The 17,116-nt window shown below is 38.6% G+C and overlaps 1 protein-coding gene across 1 annotated transcript; it reads left to right on the plus strand.

Annotated features, from left to right (window-relative positions):
• The first annotated feature begins 2,267 nt into the window (after nt 1-2,267).
• Nucleotides 2,268-15,045, plus strand: LOC116486477 (carbonic anhydrase 3-like). The gene is made up of 7 exons (XM_032182746.1): nt 2,268-2,313; nt 2,746-2,943; nt 8,645-8,763; nt 9,567-9,659; nt 10,587-10,652; nt 10,839-10,994; nt 14,908-15,045. The coding sequence occupies exons 1-7, from the start codon at nt 2,268-2,270 to the stop codon at nt 15,025-15,027; spliced, it is 798 nt and encodes a 265-aa protein (XP_032038637.1). The 3' UTR covers nt 15,028-15,045.
• Nucleotides 15,046-17,116: the final 2,071 nt, after the last annotated feature.

Genomic DNA, 17,116 nt, shown 5'->3' on the forward strand with positions numbered 1-17,116 from the left:
TTTGCAATGTAGCTCTATCTAGAAGACAGGCAAGGGTCTGAGTCACCAGAAGATGTTCTGGATCTAGAGATTTGTCTGTGGGTCACAACAGTGAGTAGATGGTGGGAACTAGGAGTAACAAAATGAGGAAAAGGTGGGAAATAGTATGTGCTCCGTAGAGAATGAACACATAGCTCCTGTTTATGCTGTTCATGACCCCCTTTTCCTACTAAAAAGCGACTGGACTGCCTTGGGTGTCTCAAAACCTTCATCAGTTATCTTGCCTTTGTTTGTGGCACATGCATATGTATTTGTTCTTTGATTGACTTTGCTCTTTAGCTTCAGTAACTTTTCCCATTTCTTGGTGTTTACCTCTCTGATTTGTATATACAGACAGCTGTCACTTCCCTCTTCCCCCTGTTTGCTATGCAAAGAACACTGCGCTTTTATAGACTCCTCTTGTAAAAGAGGCTCTTTGGTGCTCTGGTCTCCCCAGCACCTGTTCCAAATCGTCTTCATTCTGCTTTACTCAGTACACACAACAAGAAGAACAAACCTATTTCAGAGGAGGTCATACCAGCATCTATCCAGCTCCAGTGAAACTACACATCCGGATAAGCCCTGTTTTGTACCTGCTTTTTACAAGCAGTCCCTGGCCTTCCCTATTGACATTGTATGACTAAAAATCCCACTCTTTCCCCTCCTCTTTCACGTCCACTTTGGATCAGAAACAAACAAACAAATGAACAAACAAACCTTTCAGCCAAGACCATGATTCTGGACCATTGTGTTGCATTTTCTGCTACTGTAGCTTACACAGTGTTCAGGGGTCCTGGACTTTTCCATGTGACAACCCCGCACTTACAACCTGTGCCATCTGCATTTTTCTTTGACAGACTTGTACTTTTTCCCCACTTCACTACTATTTATTAAGATAATTCCACTTGTTATTCAGAAAGTCTACTAAAGCATAACCCACAGTAGTTCACCTTTCAGTCCAATATCTTTTCTTCTGCCCAGTTAGTCTGTCATCCATTTTACAACAGTGTGCTAGTCTCCGTATCTAACTCATCTAATAATTCCCCATGTGCCAGGATAACAAATATTTTTCAGAAGTTATTTGAGTTCTGCGCGTCACGTGTGTTGCCTAAGGAACGTGCACATGCTAACAAGTATGCTTACAATTTTAAGTACACTTTGATGCATAACACCCTGCTAAATGAAAAGAGAACAGAAGCAAAACAAACAGATATTATGTTTAATTCGATAATGGAGACTTTATTTGCAGCAGGCAGAAGCTGGATCTTCAGCTCGGGTGATTTCCACTTTCCAAGAATCCTTGCAGTAGGAAGCAGCACCTTTTTAAAGGCCAGGGACAACTGACACCACCGTTTTTGTAGGGAAGCTGTTTATGACAACAGTGGGAGACAGGGAGCAACACTGGATGCCAATTGTATATGTGGAAATTTTATAGGCAAGGGTGTGAATCTGTGATAACCATTTGCACGCAGAAGCTGTCAGACACAGTCCCTCCCAGACAACCTCCAAATTGGAGGATCACTGCACTGTGGATCAAGTGGGAAACATTGCTAACATGGTCCCCTCAGGAGACACCCAGTCTGATCTAACCTGAGGCAGCCTCACAGCAAGTGGGCTTTCCAGAAACGTCCACACAAAGACCATTAAGCTTGGAGAAACACGAGGGCAAGCGGCAGCGTAGCTGAGCAGCTGGGGCAGGCCTGTACCGGCTGTGCACAGGTGAATTGCTGCTTCTGTGTAAGGGAGAGAACTGAGGCAATGGAACCTGTAACACTCCTCAGTGGAGTTAAGTCCAAATTTGTGAAGAAACTGGACTGCTCGCTCTGGCAGCCCTGAGACTGCTTCACACATTTCCACACCCCACTCAGAGCTGGGGCAGACAGCAGCAGCCCTGTCCCCTCAGCAGCCCTTCCCAGCACCGCCCCGTTGTGCTCCAGCCCCTGTGCCCCATCCAGGATGGCCGAAGACCCCCAGCCTCCATCCCCTAGGTGCTCGCCACACATCGGGGCCACCCCACAGAGCGTACCCCCGCCGCCATCCCCCCGTGCACCCTAAATGCGGGGCGGCCCCTGACGGCGGGGCGGCGGCGGGCGGTACCGGGGAGCGCGGTTCTCCCCGCCCCGGGGCCCCGCGGTCCCTCTCGGCGGGGACGGGCATGGAGCTGGCGGCAGGGTATAAAAAGCAGCTGTCAGGGCCGGCTGCCGTCCTGCCAGAGCCGCCGGGAGAGGCTGGGGCGAGGCAGAGGCACCATGATCAACCCCAACTACTACCCGTGGGGCTACGACAGCGACAACGGTGAGCACCGGCACCGGCTTTGCTCTGCAGTGGGGTGCCCGGGGCCGAGGCTAGGTGTGCCATCTGGGTCACCATCTGGGGGTACCCCGTCCTGTTTCTAGCCACTGCCTGGCTTTGAGCACACACCTTTCATCTCCTCCCCCGGTGTGTTGTCAGGCACCCGCTACATAAGATCTGGGGGGTGCTGTGTGGGTTTGGGTTCAGCTGAAGAATGTGTGGTGTGTAATATCCCAGCTGGAATGATCTAATTGTTTGTTACACAGCTCTTGACAGGCCGTGACTAACAGCCAGGTGATTAGTAACCCACTTGCTAATACATTTTATTTATGTTCCATAGCACGGCAAAGACAAACTTGCAATTGTTGTGAAACAAGTGCAATTCATACCTAGCTGGAAAAGGTTTTCATGATATTTCTCTGTATTTTTTTCTAGGACCAGACCAGTGGCACAAAAATTACCCTATTGCCAAAGGACGCCATCAGTCACCTATTGAAATCAATAACAAAGAAGTGCATTATGATCGCTCCCTTCTGCCATGGTTTGCTAGTTACGACCCCGGTGCAGCGAAGACCATCCTCAATAATGGGAAAACCTGCAGAATTGTGTTTGATGACTCTTTCGATAGATCAGGTTAGTTACGTTTTTACCTTGAGCTGTTATGGTATGTTAGCGAATAGTTCTCAACCTGTGTGAAAGACAGAGTGCTCTGAATGCTCATGGCTGTAAGGAGGTCTTTATGTAGCGCCTGCATGGCACATACAGGATGCTGTGACTCCAGTGCCCCTCACAACTGGTGGGAAAGGCCTGTGGCTACTTTTAAAGTCCATGGGTTAAATCCTAGGGAATGGAGAAAACTGCAGATAAGCTTGTTGCGGCATGAATTAAGGTGAAGGGTAAATTTCTGTACTTGCCACAGTGCTGTTGTGTTGCTTTCCAGGGGCCCATGCAGTCTAGGCTTTGTCTATGAGGACTGAAATCCATTTGGGGCTGTTTGACATGCCCAGCAGAACATCTGTAACTATGTATATGGCTGAAGTCACAATACTGGAAAACTGTACCCATGTAATGTTTGATAAATGAAGTACTGAATCAGATATCACCACTAAGTCACTTTATTTAATCACTTAATCACTTTGACATTCATAAAATTTTGTCTTAATGAGGATGAGAAATTCCAGTATTTCAGTTTCAATGTCCAAAATATTTTAATGCCCAGAATCTTTTATCTCATCACTCACAGTTAATACAAGAAGTAATATGGTACATTCATAATGCAGAGCTTTTAAGAATTAGTGGGGCTATGTATTTTGAAAAGATGTGTCTGTTCTGTTCAACAGGTGCTAGAAGTATTTAGTTTGCGTTGGCATAACCATTGAAGTTTCATGTTGACAATGTTGGCTATATTTCAAAGAAAAACATCCCATTAAAGTATGAAATGGCATTAGTACTAAGATAAAAGAGAAAAATCAAATGCATACCTCACTCTATTCTTATATCAAGGTCAACAGAATTGTGTTATTATTTATAGCACATGAAATGGTAAGAAAAGGAAAAAGAAATGTCAATTTCAGTAAAGTATTAAAAAGTCAATCTTCTATAGTGAACAGACTAATTTAACTACAGTATAAGCTTCATTACAATATAACTAGGATTGACTGCTGTAATTACTATGCAGAATTTTGTTTATAGGTTTGTTGGTCATAAATACCTACATGCACTACTTTAATTTAGATTAATTGACTTGGGTTTCATGAAAACTGAGTATCAAAATATGTGTAATGTACTAGGTAGTACACTATCAAAACTCACAGATTACTACATCATCAAGAGGTTGATTACCTTTCTAGCAAAGTGGTAATATTTAGTGTTATTTATATAAAAATATTATTCTTAGTGTCAGATAGCATTATACATAAGTAAAGACAGGTAGCTGTGGCATATGGGAAGACCTCCATGACCATTTCTTACTTTTTTTTTCTTTACCATCTCTTTTATTTGTTGAACAGCATCAGGTATATCAATGAGTTATATATCTTGCATTAATGTCAGTTATTGTTATAATTACTGAGATTGTACCTGGATACTCCCCATGATGCACAGCAATATATAACACAGATGCAGAACTGTGGCTACAAAGAGAAGAAAGGTTTGGAACTTTCTGAAATTTTTTCAGATAAATTGCACAGTATCTGTTATGTTCTGATCTCAGAAATAAAAAGTGACTCACTGGAAAAAAAAAAAAAAAAGTAGGTGTACTTCTCAACTCTTTGAAGGCAAGAAACATTCAGTGTTTATTGTTATGTCTTTTTTGTTATACCATTGTCTGTTGAGTATGTGGGTGGTGTTCCTTCTCTAATATAATGCTAATTGCAGGACAAATTCCACTGTGCATACTCCTACTGACTTGAGCAAGTTTGAAACTTCTTGGATACATATAGTGACTTATTTTGTGTGTAAAGAAACCACTTGCTGCATAATATATATAACAGCAATAACATCAAAATGAAGCTTTTATTCCTTTGGAACAAAACCATTCTATCTACCCATATATTTATCTATCACTTTATCTGAATTATTTCTGAGTTAGCCAGAAAACTAAAGCCTTTTTTTCTTTTCCTAAATTTTTCAGTTAGAGTGGTCATACTTGTATCTGTAGTTACATCTAGGTTTTTAATAGTGGTACATGAAGTAGACGTAAACATTCCCTAATTGCTTAGTAGATTGCAAAAATGATAAAAACAAATTACTATGCACCTCTCTCAGAGTTTTACTTCCATCGTGTCTTCTCTGCCAGAAAGGCTTTGCATATTCATCTTTTGGACAGTCTCTTAAACTCAAATTATTGTAGAGAAGTTTCTGGGAGTAGTACAATCTAATGTAATTCACATTTTATGTTGTAAAGGGGCCTGTTGCTGTTATCTTTGGAGCTACTCTAATACAAGCAATTGGAGAGTTTATCTCCAGCTATTTATAAGTTATGCAGTACCTCAGTGCAGGCACGCTTTTTTATAAGGCTACCCTGATGCTTTTTTTCAGAATCTCTTGATTTCATATCAAAGGAATGTGTCCTTTTGGGAGTAGATGATGAAAAAAGAAGTTAAGCAGATGATTACTGTAAACAGTGAGAACTTTTGCTTATAGGTCTGTTAATAGCACGACAAGTACTTGTGGGCACCATTTCCTGGAGTACCACCTTGTGGGAAACCTCATTTATCTTTGCAGATGAGATTTTGATAATCAGCTTCTGGTGAATAAACAATTAGTACAAAGCCCAGTCACTTTAATTAGAACTGGGGAAGTCTGTCCATAGACCCTCTAGTTTTGGTTGATTTTGGTAGATATCTAGTTTTGGTAGATTTGGTTGAATAACTGCAAAAAGTTACTTAACATTTTGTGTACAGACTTCACGTTGGAAGAAGTTGGTGGGTGTTACAGTAATACCACAGCTAAATCCCCGTGCTTGTGTACCCCAGTAGCTATGCTGCCTACCACTATACTTCATGGTTATCCTGCATATTGCTAAAGGCAGCAAAGTTAAATTCTTCCTTCAGTTCTTAGCACATTTATCATTTGTGGTGTCTGCAGGAAGGTATTGAGTGTAAATGAGCAATGCAGAACATGGGTCCAAGGGATTTAGGAGCTGAATTTCTATAAACTTTGGACTTCCATGCTATTGTTGGAGGTACAAATGCTTGGACAGTCAAGGGCCTTCTGAGGCTATGGTTATGAAGTGGGTTGTCAGCTTTCTGCCCCTGGAGACCGGGATGCCAGCCCTACCTGAGATTACAAGAATGTGGGAGCTCAGTGAGAGCAGGCTCTGATCTAGAGGCACAGAGCTGGAATGGGGGTGTTGCATTCAGGTGAAGGTCTCTGGCAGACTGTCTTTTTCCCTGTCTGTCCCCTGAAGAGCACAAAGTTCGCATACAAACAAGAGCAATTCTTTTGCATATCTATTCACTGTTTACTCAAGGAAAATTTCAGTGAGAACTGTGGAAGTGTGTTCAGAAAGCTTTTAGCAAACACATTTGACCCCTGCAATTAGCAAGCGTGTTTAAGTACTGAGATCCTATTTGAGCAGAGGATTTTATAATGGCTAAAATTTATCACTGGCATTACAAAGCTGTAGTTTCTACACTGTCACATTCTGTTACAAAGCAGCATATATGCTGTTACAAAGCATAACAAAGGTGATGCGTCTTTTTCAGTTGTTGAGCAGTAATACCTTACTAATTTAATTTCACTGTGCTTTACCAGTTCATTTTATGGATGCAGCAGCATGCAAGGATCGTAAATCTTGTAGGAGCAGTTAGTTCTTTATAAACACAACTCACTTCATGACTCTGGTGCTCCCTGTGTTTTTCCACTTGACTTTCACGGTATGCTTTCACAGCCAGCAGGAAAGACAGTTGTGTTCACATAACTCCACCAGTTTTACTTTAGCAAGACACAGAATTTGAGCAAGTTCTTCAGACTGACACAACATTTTTGTTAGTATTTTGCAGTGCCTGGTAGCAGGCACTGCTGAGGGTCAGTGTGCAAGCCTAGATAAAAAGAGCAGTAGGACAAGAGTTTGCAATGATAAGAGCCCTCTAGCAACTAAAAAGTGCTGAATTCTCTTCTCCCTTGCCTTCCTGGGCTGGTGGTACGCTCTCCCTGCAGTTAGGCCCATTTTGAGGGAGTCCCATAATTTCTACTTACTCTCATTTCATATATTTCTATTTTTTATACTGCACACTTGCTATTAAATTTAAATAAATAAATAATATTAAAACAAACAAACAAACAAACAAAAAAACACTTTTGTCCATTGGGAGATGTTGGTTTAGAGGCATCTTAATCTTTGCATCATTCTATCTGCTGAAAGTTTGCTAAGCAAAACCCACTGCCTATTTATAGATGAGTGAAGCCCGAATATGTTGGCATGAGGTGATGCAGAGCTTCACCTAATGCCCGATTGTCTGCTGATGGCCCATCTGTGGAAATAATGACACGTTTTTACCTTAAACTGGATTATTTGGTCTTACAGATCTATTTTAATGGAGAATTGATGGTTTTGTCAGCTACTACTCTTACTGTGTCTGCACCAGCTGTGGTACTGAATGACTGTGGGAACAAGTAAAAGGCATTTGAAAGTAACAGCTTGCTCTTAATATTCATTAAAGAACGTTCTTGATGTCTTTAGTACTTTGTTTCTTGAGGTGATCAGGGATTTCATTCTTTATCTTTTCAGATTTAAGGATATTTTTCTTTAATGTACAGAAACCTGTTCCTGGGAACTGCTGAATGGCTTATAGGAATGCATATTAACTTCTATCTCCAAAAAAAGAAGTGAATGAGAATTCAAGATTGATTAGTATTTGGTGAATGTTGAGAAGTTCTTCCCTTTTTATTGTGAGCTCCTTTCAAATACACTGCCTTCATCTGCTGTGTAAAAATGCTAAGATTATCTAGAGTGCAGGCTATTGCTTGTCACAGGCTGAACTTCTGTAGGAAGATGGTTTGCATTCTTAGTGATTGCTTTTCTGGCTCATTTGCTCCCCTCTTCCACAGCCAGAGGGAGCAGCCATTACAGCAGCAGAAGCAGCATCAGTATATTTGTAGCTTTTTAAACAAAGAAGTCATCGTCTGCTGTAGCAGATAAAATCTGTAGAATTTTGCAGGAATTTCTTTAACACCTAGCATTTCAGTAGCTGATCTTAGTCATAGCTATTTTTTTGTGCTTTCATATAGGTAAATATTAAATTTAGGTGTCTCATATGGGTTTTTTAAATATAGGCCTAGCCAGTGGAGATGGAGTCACACTGAATCAATGGATTCTGCAGAACAATTCAGGTCACCGTCTGCTGCGTGCCTACTTAAGGCAAGCAGAATTACTTCAGAGGCTTGACTGTTCTGATTAGGGGCTTAATTCAGTTACCCAAACATAGGTATCTCATGCCATTTTTCATGACCTAATGTAAATCACCTTGCCTCCAGATACAGCTTTACAAATGTACAGTTTTCCTACAGATTCTGTACCATATTTGCCAGCCCTGTGTAGATAGGCATAGCTCAGATGCTCACATTTATGTAAATTAATTAAAACAGTGGTCTCAATTGACTATTATGGAAGCCAGGCATGCATTTTCAGCTGTCTGTAAGTAGATGTAGCTGAAAACAGTTGCCTGAAGTGCTCTTGCAGATATCCAAGAGGTATGCAGTTCTCTGAGAACGTAGGAGCTCTGTACAGTAACTGTTTGTTAGTATTTTAAATGTATATATATTTCTTAACAGAAAAATAAATAAAAATAAAATACCTGAGTCTAATGCTGATGCAGATTATCAATTGCAGTGTTGAGAGGTGGGCCACTTCCAGGAGTCTACAGGCTGCGTCAACTTCACTTTCATTGGGGTTCGTCTGATGACCATGGCTCTGAACATGTTGTGAATGGAGTGAGATATGCAGGAGAGGTAAGACTCACTGCTTTTTACTTTAAAATACGTTATAAAGTAGGATTTTCATTTCTGTTCAGTGGGACAAGAACTGTCATTTGTCAGCATTTCAAATAGTCCAATTATCTTTAACTACCTGTGGCATTTTCTTCTACAGATTCTTATAAATGTGAATTGTGCTAAAGTAATTCTTACCCCATAAGAAAAGAAAAATTGTGTATGTGAAATAAAAGTTTCCATGTTTTTAAGACACTGTGGCTTGAAAAACAGGACATCAAGACTGAATTACTGAGAAGCAATGGAAACTTACTAAAACACTTTTCTGAAAATATAGTATTATGGCTGAAGTGACACAGAAATGAGAAGGAATGCCTTACATTAATTTTCTGCCTTTAAGATGGTAAGGGAAGATGAGGAGTGTAGATTAATAATATACAGAACATACATTTTTATAAGTTCTTTACTAGATTTACTGTATTTTGAAAACTAAATGGTAATGAATCACATATTGGTAGATCACTTCTGAATTGTGTGTGTTCTGCCTGCTGATTTAAACATCTTGTCTATGTTCTTCAGCTTTAGGATGAAACTTCTTTTAACACTGAGATGTTTGTAGTTCATTTTAAAACAAAATAGTAGTCTAAATTGTAATATGACTTGTATAATTTGTGTATGAATTGACATCTAATTTTTTTGAAGGCCTAATCCTCATTCTTTGTGGCCCCAAACTTTCTCATATACATGAAGAACTCTAAATTCAGCCTCTAATAGTTTGCAGTTCAGTAATGGATCTCTTTATATTTGTTTCTCCTTGTTTCCAGCTACATTTGTTACACTGGAATCCAAAATATAGTAATTACCTTGATGCTGTGAGAAGAACAGATGGTATAGCTGTTTTGGCCATTTTTTTGCAAGTAAGTAGAAGCACATATTCCTTCTCTGTACTCCTACTGTACACATTTCTATTCTTGCAGGGTTAAAGAAACAAAAACTTCTGAGTTTTTTTTCTTCTGTATTTTCTATGGATTATACCACAGTGAAGGGCTTGACTTTCAGTAATGCATGCTTTTCAAGTTACAGAGCGTGAGTCATGGTATTTCCAATGGCATTCAATATTCCACACGCTTGTCCCAGTGGCTATAGTGTCACCATGTGGCTGTTGGAAACTGTAAATTCATATGCATTTTTCCCTTCTTTAGGGACACAATGTCAATAGTAGCCCTTGGACCAATAGCAATCAGTTGTTTTTTGTGCTAGTCATGGACTGATTTCAGGGACAGATACGTCTCCTAAGCTTTTCATGAGCTTTCTACTAGGCAAAATGGACTTATCCTTTTTAAAAATCCTTTTTTGGGGCATGCAGTCTTAGCCTGAAATACCAGCCTTTGTTATCTCTTGTTTAATTAATATTCACCAGAGATAGATGGACATCTGTGTTGAGATCAGCAATTGCAAACAATAGATCTGACCATGAAGTCTTGACTTTAAACTAGAATTAAACTTTTTCCAAAGTCTGTACTTGAGTCTGGAGAGTTGGATGTCTTTCTCAGGCTAAAATTCACTGTCAATAGGAATAACTGTGTTGTGTAATTACCTGTGATGCAGGGTTTCTGTACTGGTGTGATTTCCTCATTTGGATCGTAATACCTGTTAGAGTACAAAGAGAAGGTTGAGAAGGTACAGATGAAATACGTATCTTACTTAGCTGGTAGGAGTGACAGGTTGGGTTGTTGCATTATAATTTTATAGTTAATATATGTTTGGATGCACATATTAAAAATACCAGAAGGAAGAAAACTGATCAGCAGAACTCTGGTTTGCTCATGCTTTCTTCCTTACAGGTAGGGAAAACTCCTAAACCAGAGATGAAGAGAATTCTTGAAGAAATAAATGCCATCAAAACAAAGGTAACAATGTTTTCTGTTTGGTTTGTGGGTCTTTTTGTTTGTTTTTAATAGGAAGATTGCTGGGAATTCTCAGGACAAAAAACATCAAGAGGCATGACTATAGTTTTCAAATTCTATGCCAGAGCTAAATCTTCACTTAATCTTAACTAGAGCTGTTGAAAATGTTGTTTGCTTTTTTGTTTTAAGGGGAAAGAAGCTCCTTTTCCAAACTTCGATCCTTCAATTCTTTTCCCTAAGTCTCATGACTACTGGACATACCATGGTTCTTTCACTACTCCACCTTGTGAAGAGTGCATCACTTGGATTATACTTAGAGAGCCTATCATAGTCAGCTCAGACCAGGTAAACTTCAATTAGATAATATTTTACACACTTCTTTTTAGTTACAAGTAGTAAACTGATCTTATCTTTTGATAATGAAATGCTTACTGCTTTCTGTGAGAAATTGCTTGATTAAAAAGAAAGTAAAGAACTGGATGCCTTAGAAACTATCTTGGGAATCCATAGGGAACCTGCAAAAATCTTCAAAAGACTGCAGTCTACAACCTAATATATGCAATCAACCTATTAGACCCATCTCCTTATCTATCTCTGTATGACTTCTGCATTATCATTCTCCAATTGTTATTCCTCTACTGGGAACAACTGATTGTTTCCCAGCCCATGTCAGAAAGGTTGTTCAACTCAGCAGCCATCAGAGAGACCTTTATAAATCAATAAAGTCAGAACACAGTGTAGATGGTAAGAGTTTATAGCTGCTTGGGGCAGAACTGATAGCAAGCAGTAGTTACTATTTATGAGAGTTCTTGCTCTCATGGGCAAGAGATCCCTTGTGGCATCAGCTAAAGAAAAGAGGTAATTCTCTTTTTGTTCTTGTCTCTGTGTTCTCATGGTATTAACTCTTGCTAGTAGTTAAGGAAGGATCTAGACGTGGCTCATACACAGAACCCAAAACCCTGCATTATCCCAGACCCACTGTAGGAAAGCTGTAACCATTAACTTGTGTTCTTCAGCCATTTAAATCAGAACATTAAAGCATTTGGCTGAAGGTTATTGTTGGGTTTGCACCAACAACTTTGATTATGCAGGATTTTTTCAATCATTTGTATTCTCTCAAGCTTCCTTAGGTAAAGCGTTTATTGTTTTTCATGATGTTTGAGGGCAATCACTGGAAAAATTATGAAATAAAGCTGCTGTGAAAAAGTGACCATCTGCAATGAAATGCTGTGGGTCAGTCTAATAATAAACAGGTACCATAAATATGTTGCACTGAATGAAGCCAGAGTCCACAGATCTCATCTAATGCAGCTTGGCATTTCCATCTTTTTGAACATTTTACTTTTCAAAAGTGTCTTATGGTATGCTTTTCTTAAAAAACATATTTTATCAGAATATAAATCTGCTAGGTTTGTTGATTCTCTCATGTACCCAAGAAAGTTATGGAAGTGTTATGTTACCTGCTTGATACCCTTGTCTGTATCTTTACAAACAGGAGAAGCATCAGATAACTATAATTTCACATTAACCTGAAAGCCTTCTCTGGTCATTTACTATGAAGAGGTATTTCTTGTTAATGTTCATTCTCCCCAGTCCCATTTATAGAAATTTGAATGCCCTCTTTCATCACCTTTCAGCCAGTGCCTAATACCACACAAGTCAGTTTTCTCATCTGAGATTATTCCTCTATTTAGCAGACTGCAGTGATATGATATCACCAATTTCAAGACTCCACAGTGAGAAAATGAACATTAATCAAGTGACTGACATGTTAAGTAGGTGTTATATATGGACACATAACTTGTCATCTTAGGTCGTCAGGGTGATAAGGCATTTCATTGTATTCATTGATATCCATGTATCACAAAATAAAATCTGTTTGCTACTACTTTGCATTTATGTGGCTCTTTATCTTTCAAATAATAGAACTCAGGTATGATGTGAACCTTAGCTGGCAAGAGGTGAAATATGGTAATGTATTCAAATAACTTACAGCTTAATTCTCACAGTTTATGGATTTGATCTGCCTCCTGTTTCTCTGCCCATCCAAAAATTAAAATATATGGGATACTCTGAAGCTGGTACTTGTGTGAAAAATACAAATAGGCTCTGGCTGGTTTCTACAAAATAAATCTACTTAGAGATTTATATTAGAGAATATCAACTACAAATTTTTTTAGGGAAGGTATAGTCATTACTGAGCATCTCTGATTTAAAATGTATTTTGCAAGGAATATCCAATCACATCATTGATCCAACTTTGGGTTATAGTCTGTATTTGGGTTATAGTCTGTATTTGGGTTTATAGTTTTTTTTCAGCTTACCTGAAGTTAGCGAGTCTTGGGAGACATACGGGCAGATCTCTAACTGACCCTACTGCAAAAAAATGGAGCATTTAAGGTAAAAAGGAAGTTTTGACATAGAGATGGGACATCGTCCCTTTCCTGAGATAACTCTTTTGAGGCAGAATTAGTACTGTATGTGAAGTGCTGTATGCAAGTGCAATAGAAAAACTTCACTTACTCCAGAGTATCTGCAGTCTAAATAATGTATTCATAGGAAAGGATCATGTTACTAATTATTTCTGATCCTAGAAGGTGTATTACCATTGCAGCCCTGTTAATGGTGCTTATCTGAAGTGCATATGCATTTGGATCACTTGGATGCTTTTGCAGCCAGATGGTAGTAGCATATTAGCCACAAGGATAAGTGCAGGCACTGGTAATCAGTACTCTGTAGGAAAAATCAATTCACCAGAAATCCCCGTGAGATGTAGAGAGGGTGGCCTAGCTGCTCAGGTTACATTTAATGAAAAGATAGGAACTTAACTGTGGAATTCCTCTATCCAATTACAGACTAATTTTTTTCACCTTTATGTAGTTATAGCCTGGATATATGTAATGATGGTTTTGTTTGTTGTTTTTTTTGTTTGTTTGTTTGTTTTAACTCAGTGTAGGTGTCTTCCACAAAGCAAAAAGCATCAGTCTCTTCTCTAACAGTACTTTTTCAACATTACCAAAACTGATGAACTATTTTTATCTCTCACAGTTCTCATCTGAAATTGTTCTTCATCTGAAATCTGGAACTCAGTTTCAGATGAATAATCCAGCTGATGCATATTATGCTGATTGTAAATGTGACCCTCACATATCATTTGTCAGACAAACTGAGATAGTTGGCTTTGCTGTGCCACATGGTGAAGAGCAGCATTGAGATGCGTGAGCTAGCTCAATCCATAAACTGGAATGAGTGTAGTCACTGTGAACACAGTTTTTACAGTCCAGACAGAAGTTCTGCTTCCACTGTGCTTGAACTCAGTACTCTAGAAGCTAGGTTCATCAGAGTACTGAAGCCAGTTATGAGCCAATTTGATGTGTGCCATGCATGAGGTTACATTTTTAAGTGTATGCACAGAAAAATGTATGCAATCCTCTTCACAGTAAGCCATTCAGAACGTGAAATGTCAAGTGTCTGAATCACAGCTGATATGCTTCCTATTTAATGTCATGCACGGCAGTGGCAACAAATGAATATAATCTATCTTTGAGTGGGTGTGTGTTTTGCTTCCTTTGAAAATCTGAAAGTTGTAGAGGAAGACCATTATACAATTTTGAAGAGCATGGGCAAAATTTTTACAGCATCCCTCAACAGGAATAGACCTTGATTTAAAACATGAGCAAAAAAAAGTGAAGCTGCAGACACTATTTACAAACCATCTGAAAACTTGACCAAGTCATCATCCAGGTTTATATTCCTGTCACTAGTAATTTTTTTCTGTGTTACTGCAGCAGAATTTATCCTCTGCTACAGACCCACCACAGAAGTGAACAATTAGTTTAGAATTTAGTTTAAAATTTAGCCTTAACACCTTTCAGTTCCAGTGGCTGCTTAACAATCAGATCTTAAGGCAGGATTAGAGTAGAAGCTTATTAGGACAGGCTGCTCTATTCACATATTCCAAGAACTTCCTATTTCTGTAGCTGTACACAGTTCTGTAGACAATACGTAAGTGATGGTACTAAACTTCTCACAATTCTGTTCACGTTGTTTTGTCTCTTGACTATTTCTAAGAATATTAGTGCTAGGAAAAGAAGGTGAGTACAGTTCTTGTGATGGGGTGAAGGACATCCTCACAACTTTGAATGAGGTTTTCTCCCTAGCTTCTGGGGCTGGGTGAGCCTCCTTGGTTTAACTCTTGAGCTGTGGATTTGTTCCCAAGGGATTTCCGTCATGACACTTCGATATTGCTCTCCTGCAGATGGCGAAGCTCCGTAGCTTATCCAAGAATGCTGAGAATGAACCTGATCTCCCCCTGGTTGATAACTGGCGCCCGACTCAGCCTCGGTATTTCAGGATGGTGAGCGCATCGTTCCTTTAGGACCTGGTTCAGGTTGGTTGTTCCCAAGCGAGATGACCTCTAGAACTAGAAGATGGTCTTGTTTTGGGTCATTTGTTGCATTTAGATGGAACTCCAGCTGTATGTTTGGAGACTGAAACCTTGAGTTGTAAAAAGGGAATTTTACTTTCGGAGGGCAAAATTTACATAGGAAAATCCTATCGTTAAACTGGAAATAGAGAATCTGTTTGCCTCTTCATTACTGCTTTAGAATTAGCTTTTGTTATTAATATGAAGGACAAAAGAAGATGCTACTAACAACTATAAAAGCATTTCCTATTGCTCACGTGTCCCTTGGTGCTTGTCTTGCTACAAACTAAAGATACTGCAGTTGTTTTCAGCATAAAACCATATTTTTCAATAATTGTTTTCAGATTAAGCATATTCTGCTCTGAGCTGCACCAGTTTTGCACATTAATAAATGAGATCGCTCTTTTTGTATTTGATATTCACATAAAATATGAAAGGATAGAAAATTGTTTCATTACCATTGATAGCAAAATCAGCAATTAACTTCTTAAAGCAAAGCACAGGTGTAACAGGACAGTTAGAGGTCTATTCTGCAAATAGCATTTGCTGAATTATACTTAGTTAAAACTATGGAATCAGGGAAGAGTTGTTTGTATTTGTGTCACAACTGGTTGTCCATATTAAAAGACTAATTTGCATGTTAATGTTGTAGCAATCAGTGACATGGATTTTGAGGACTTTATCTTAGTATCCTAAATATATGGTTTTTCATGTATGCGATTAGCTTTTTGTGTTAAAAGGATATTAAGATAGCAAGTTATTTTTTTTAGTGTTTTTTTTTTTTTTCTTTTTTTAGGCAAATTCTCTGTTCATGTGCAAATATATTGATTCTGCTATCAATGAGATTTGTGCATAAATATCTGAAACCACAGTTTGAGTCTTCTAATCAAAAAGCAGTTGACCAGGGTGTCCTTGTCTTTTGTTTTGGAATCAAAAACAATGAAGCAGGATTGTAAGCGTATACTTGAAATAAAAGTATCTCTGCATTAAGAAATGCAACATTAATAAATACATTTACTTAAGAATTTTTGTTTTGTATGTTTTTATTTTCAATTTTTTTCCAGTTTTCCATACAAAAATAATAATTCTATGGAAATACTTGTCAATATCCTCTGTAATATGCCTTCATGGAAATTAAGGATGGATGGTATCTTTTTCAGATGTTTCTTTGAACCACAAGAGTACTGATACTGTTTTATGTGACCGCAAGGAAATAGCATCTTAAATGTGCTACATGCTTAAGAGATCTACAGCAATTCTTTTAGTGAGATTACACAATGACTTTCATGTAATATCATATGAATCAACCAACCCCTTCACAAGCTGATTGTACAACAGAGAAGTTCAATGTGTATTTAAAACTGTTAATCTGAAAGGGAATTAAGATTCAGCTCCAGGAATAAAAATTATCTACTGCTGTGTCATGAATAGATTCTTAGCTGCCACATTCTAGGGCAGGAGGATGTTGCTGAGCTTCTTGATGGGAATACGCATCCTGTCTCTAGATTCTTCACTGTGAAAATTTCTGGACCATGTCCTCACTTCTGTTTCTTTCTTCAAACAGGTAGTGTGTTGGTTGGGAAATTTAGCTTAGTCATTCTTAGCTTTTTCCCAACTAATTTTCCAAATATGTTGCATTGTGGTGTTCATGTTATGGCTTGTAGCCATATTGTGAAATAATTCAGATGAGTTAACGCTGTTTATGTTGCATGTATGCATTTCTGAGTTAGACACATTGTCTTACGTAGACTTCCACTTGAATGAATGACTTATACCAGTAAAGCCTATGGTGATTCCTGTGTTTGAAAACAAATATATTTATTTTTAAAATATTCAATTAAATGTATTTTATTCCCAGCTGGGTCATTCCAGGACAGCTCTAAGCATAGCTTCCTGTTGGAACACCAGTACCCAACACAGTGTTAGCTGCAGGGATAAGAACATGTCCTGATGCATACAAATATGAGAAAACAATACTATAAACACTTCTTTTTCTCCAGTCAGTTCTGTGGTATATGTCCTGTGAATTAGAAGATAGTTG

The sequence above is a fragment of the Aythya fuligula genome, chromosome 2 (genome assembly GCF_009819795.1).
Source record: "Aythya fuligula isolate bAytFul2 chromosome 2, bAytFul2.pri, whole genome shotgun sequence".
In the NCBI taxonomy this organism is placed as follows: domain Eukaryota; kingdom Metazoa; phylum Chordata; class Aves; order Anseriformes; family Anatidae; genus Aythya; species Aythya fuligula.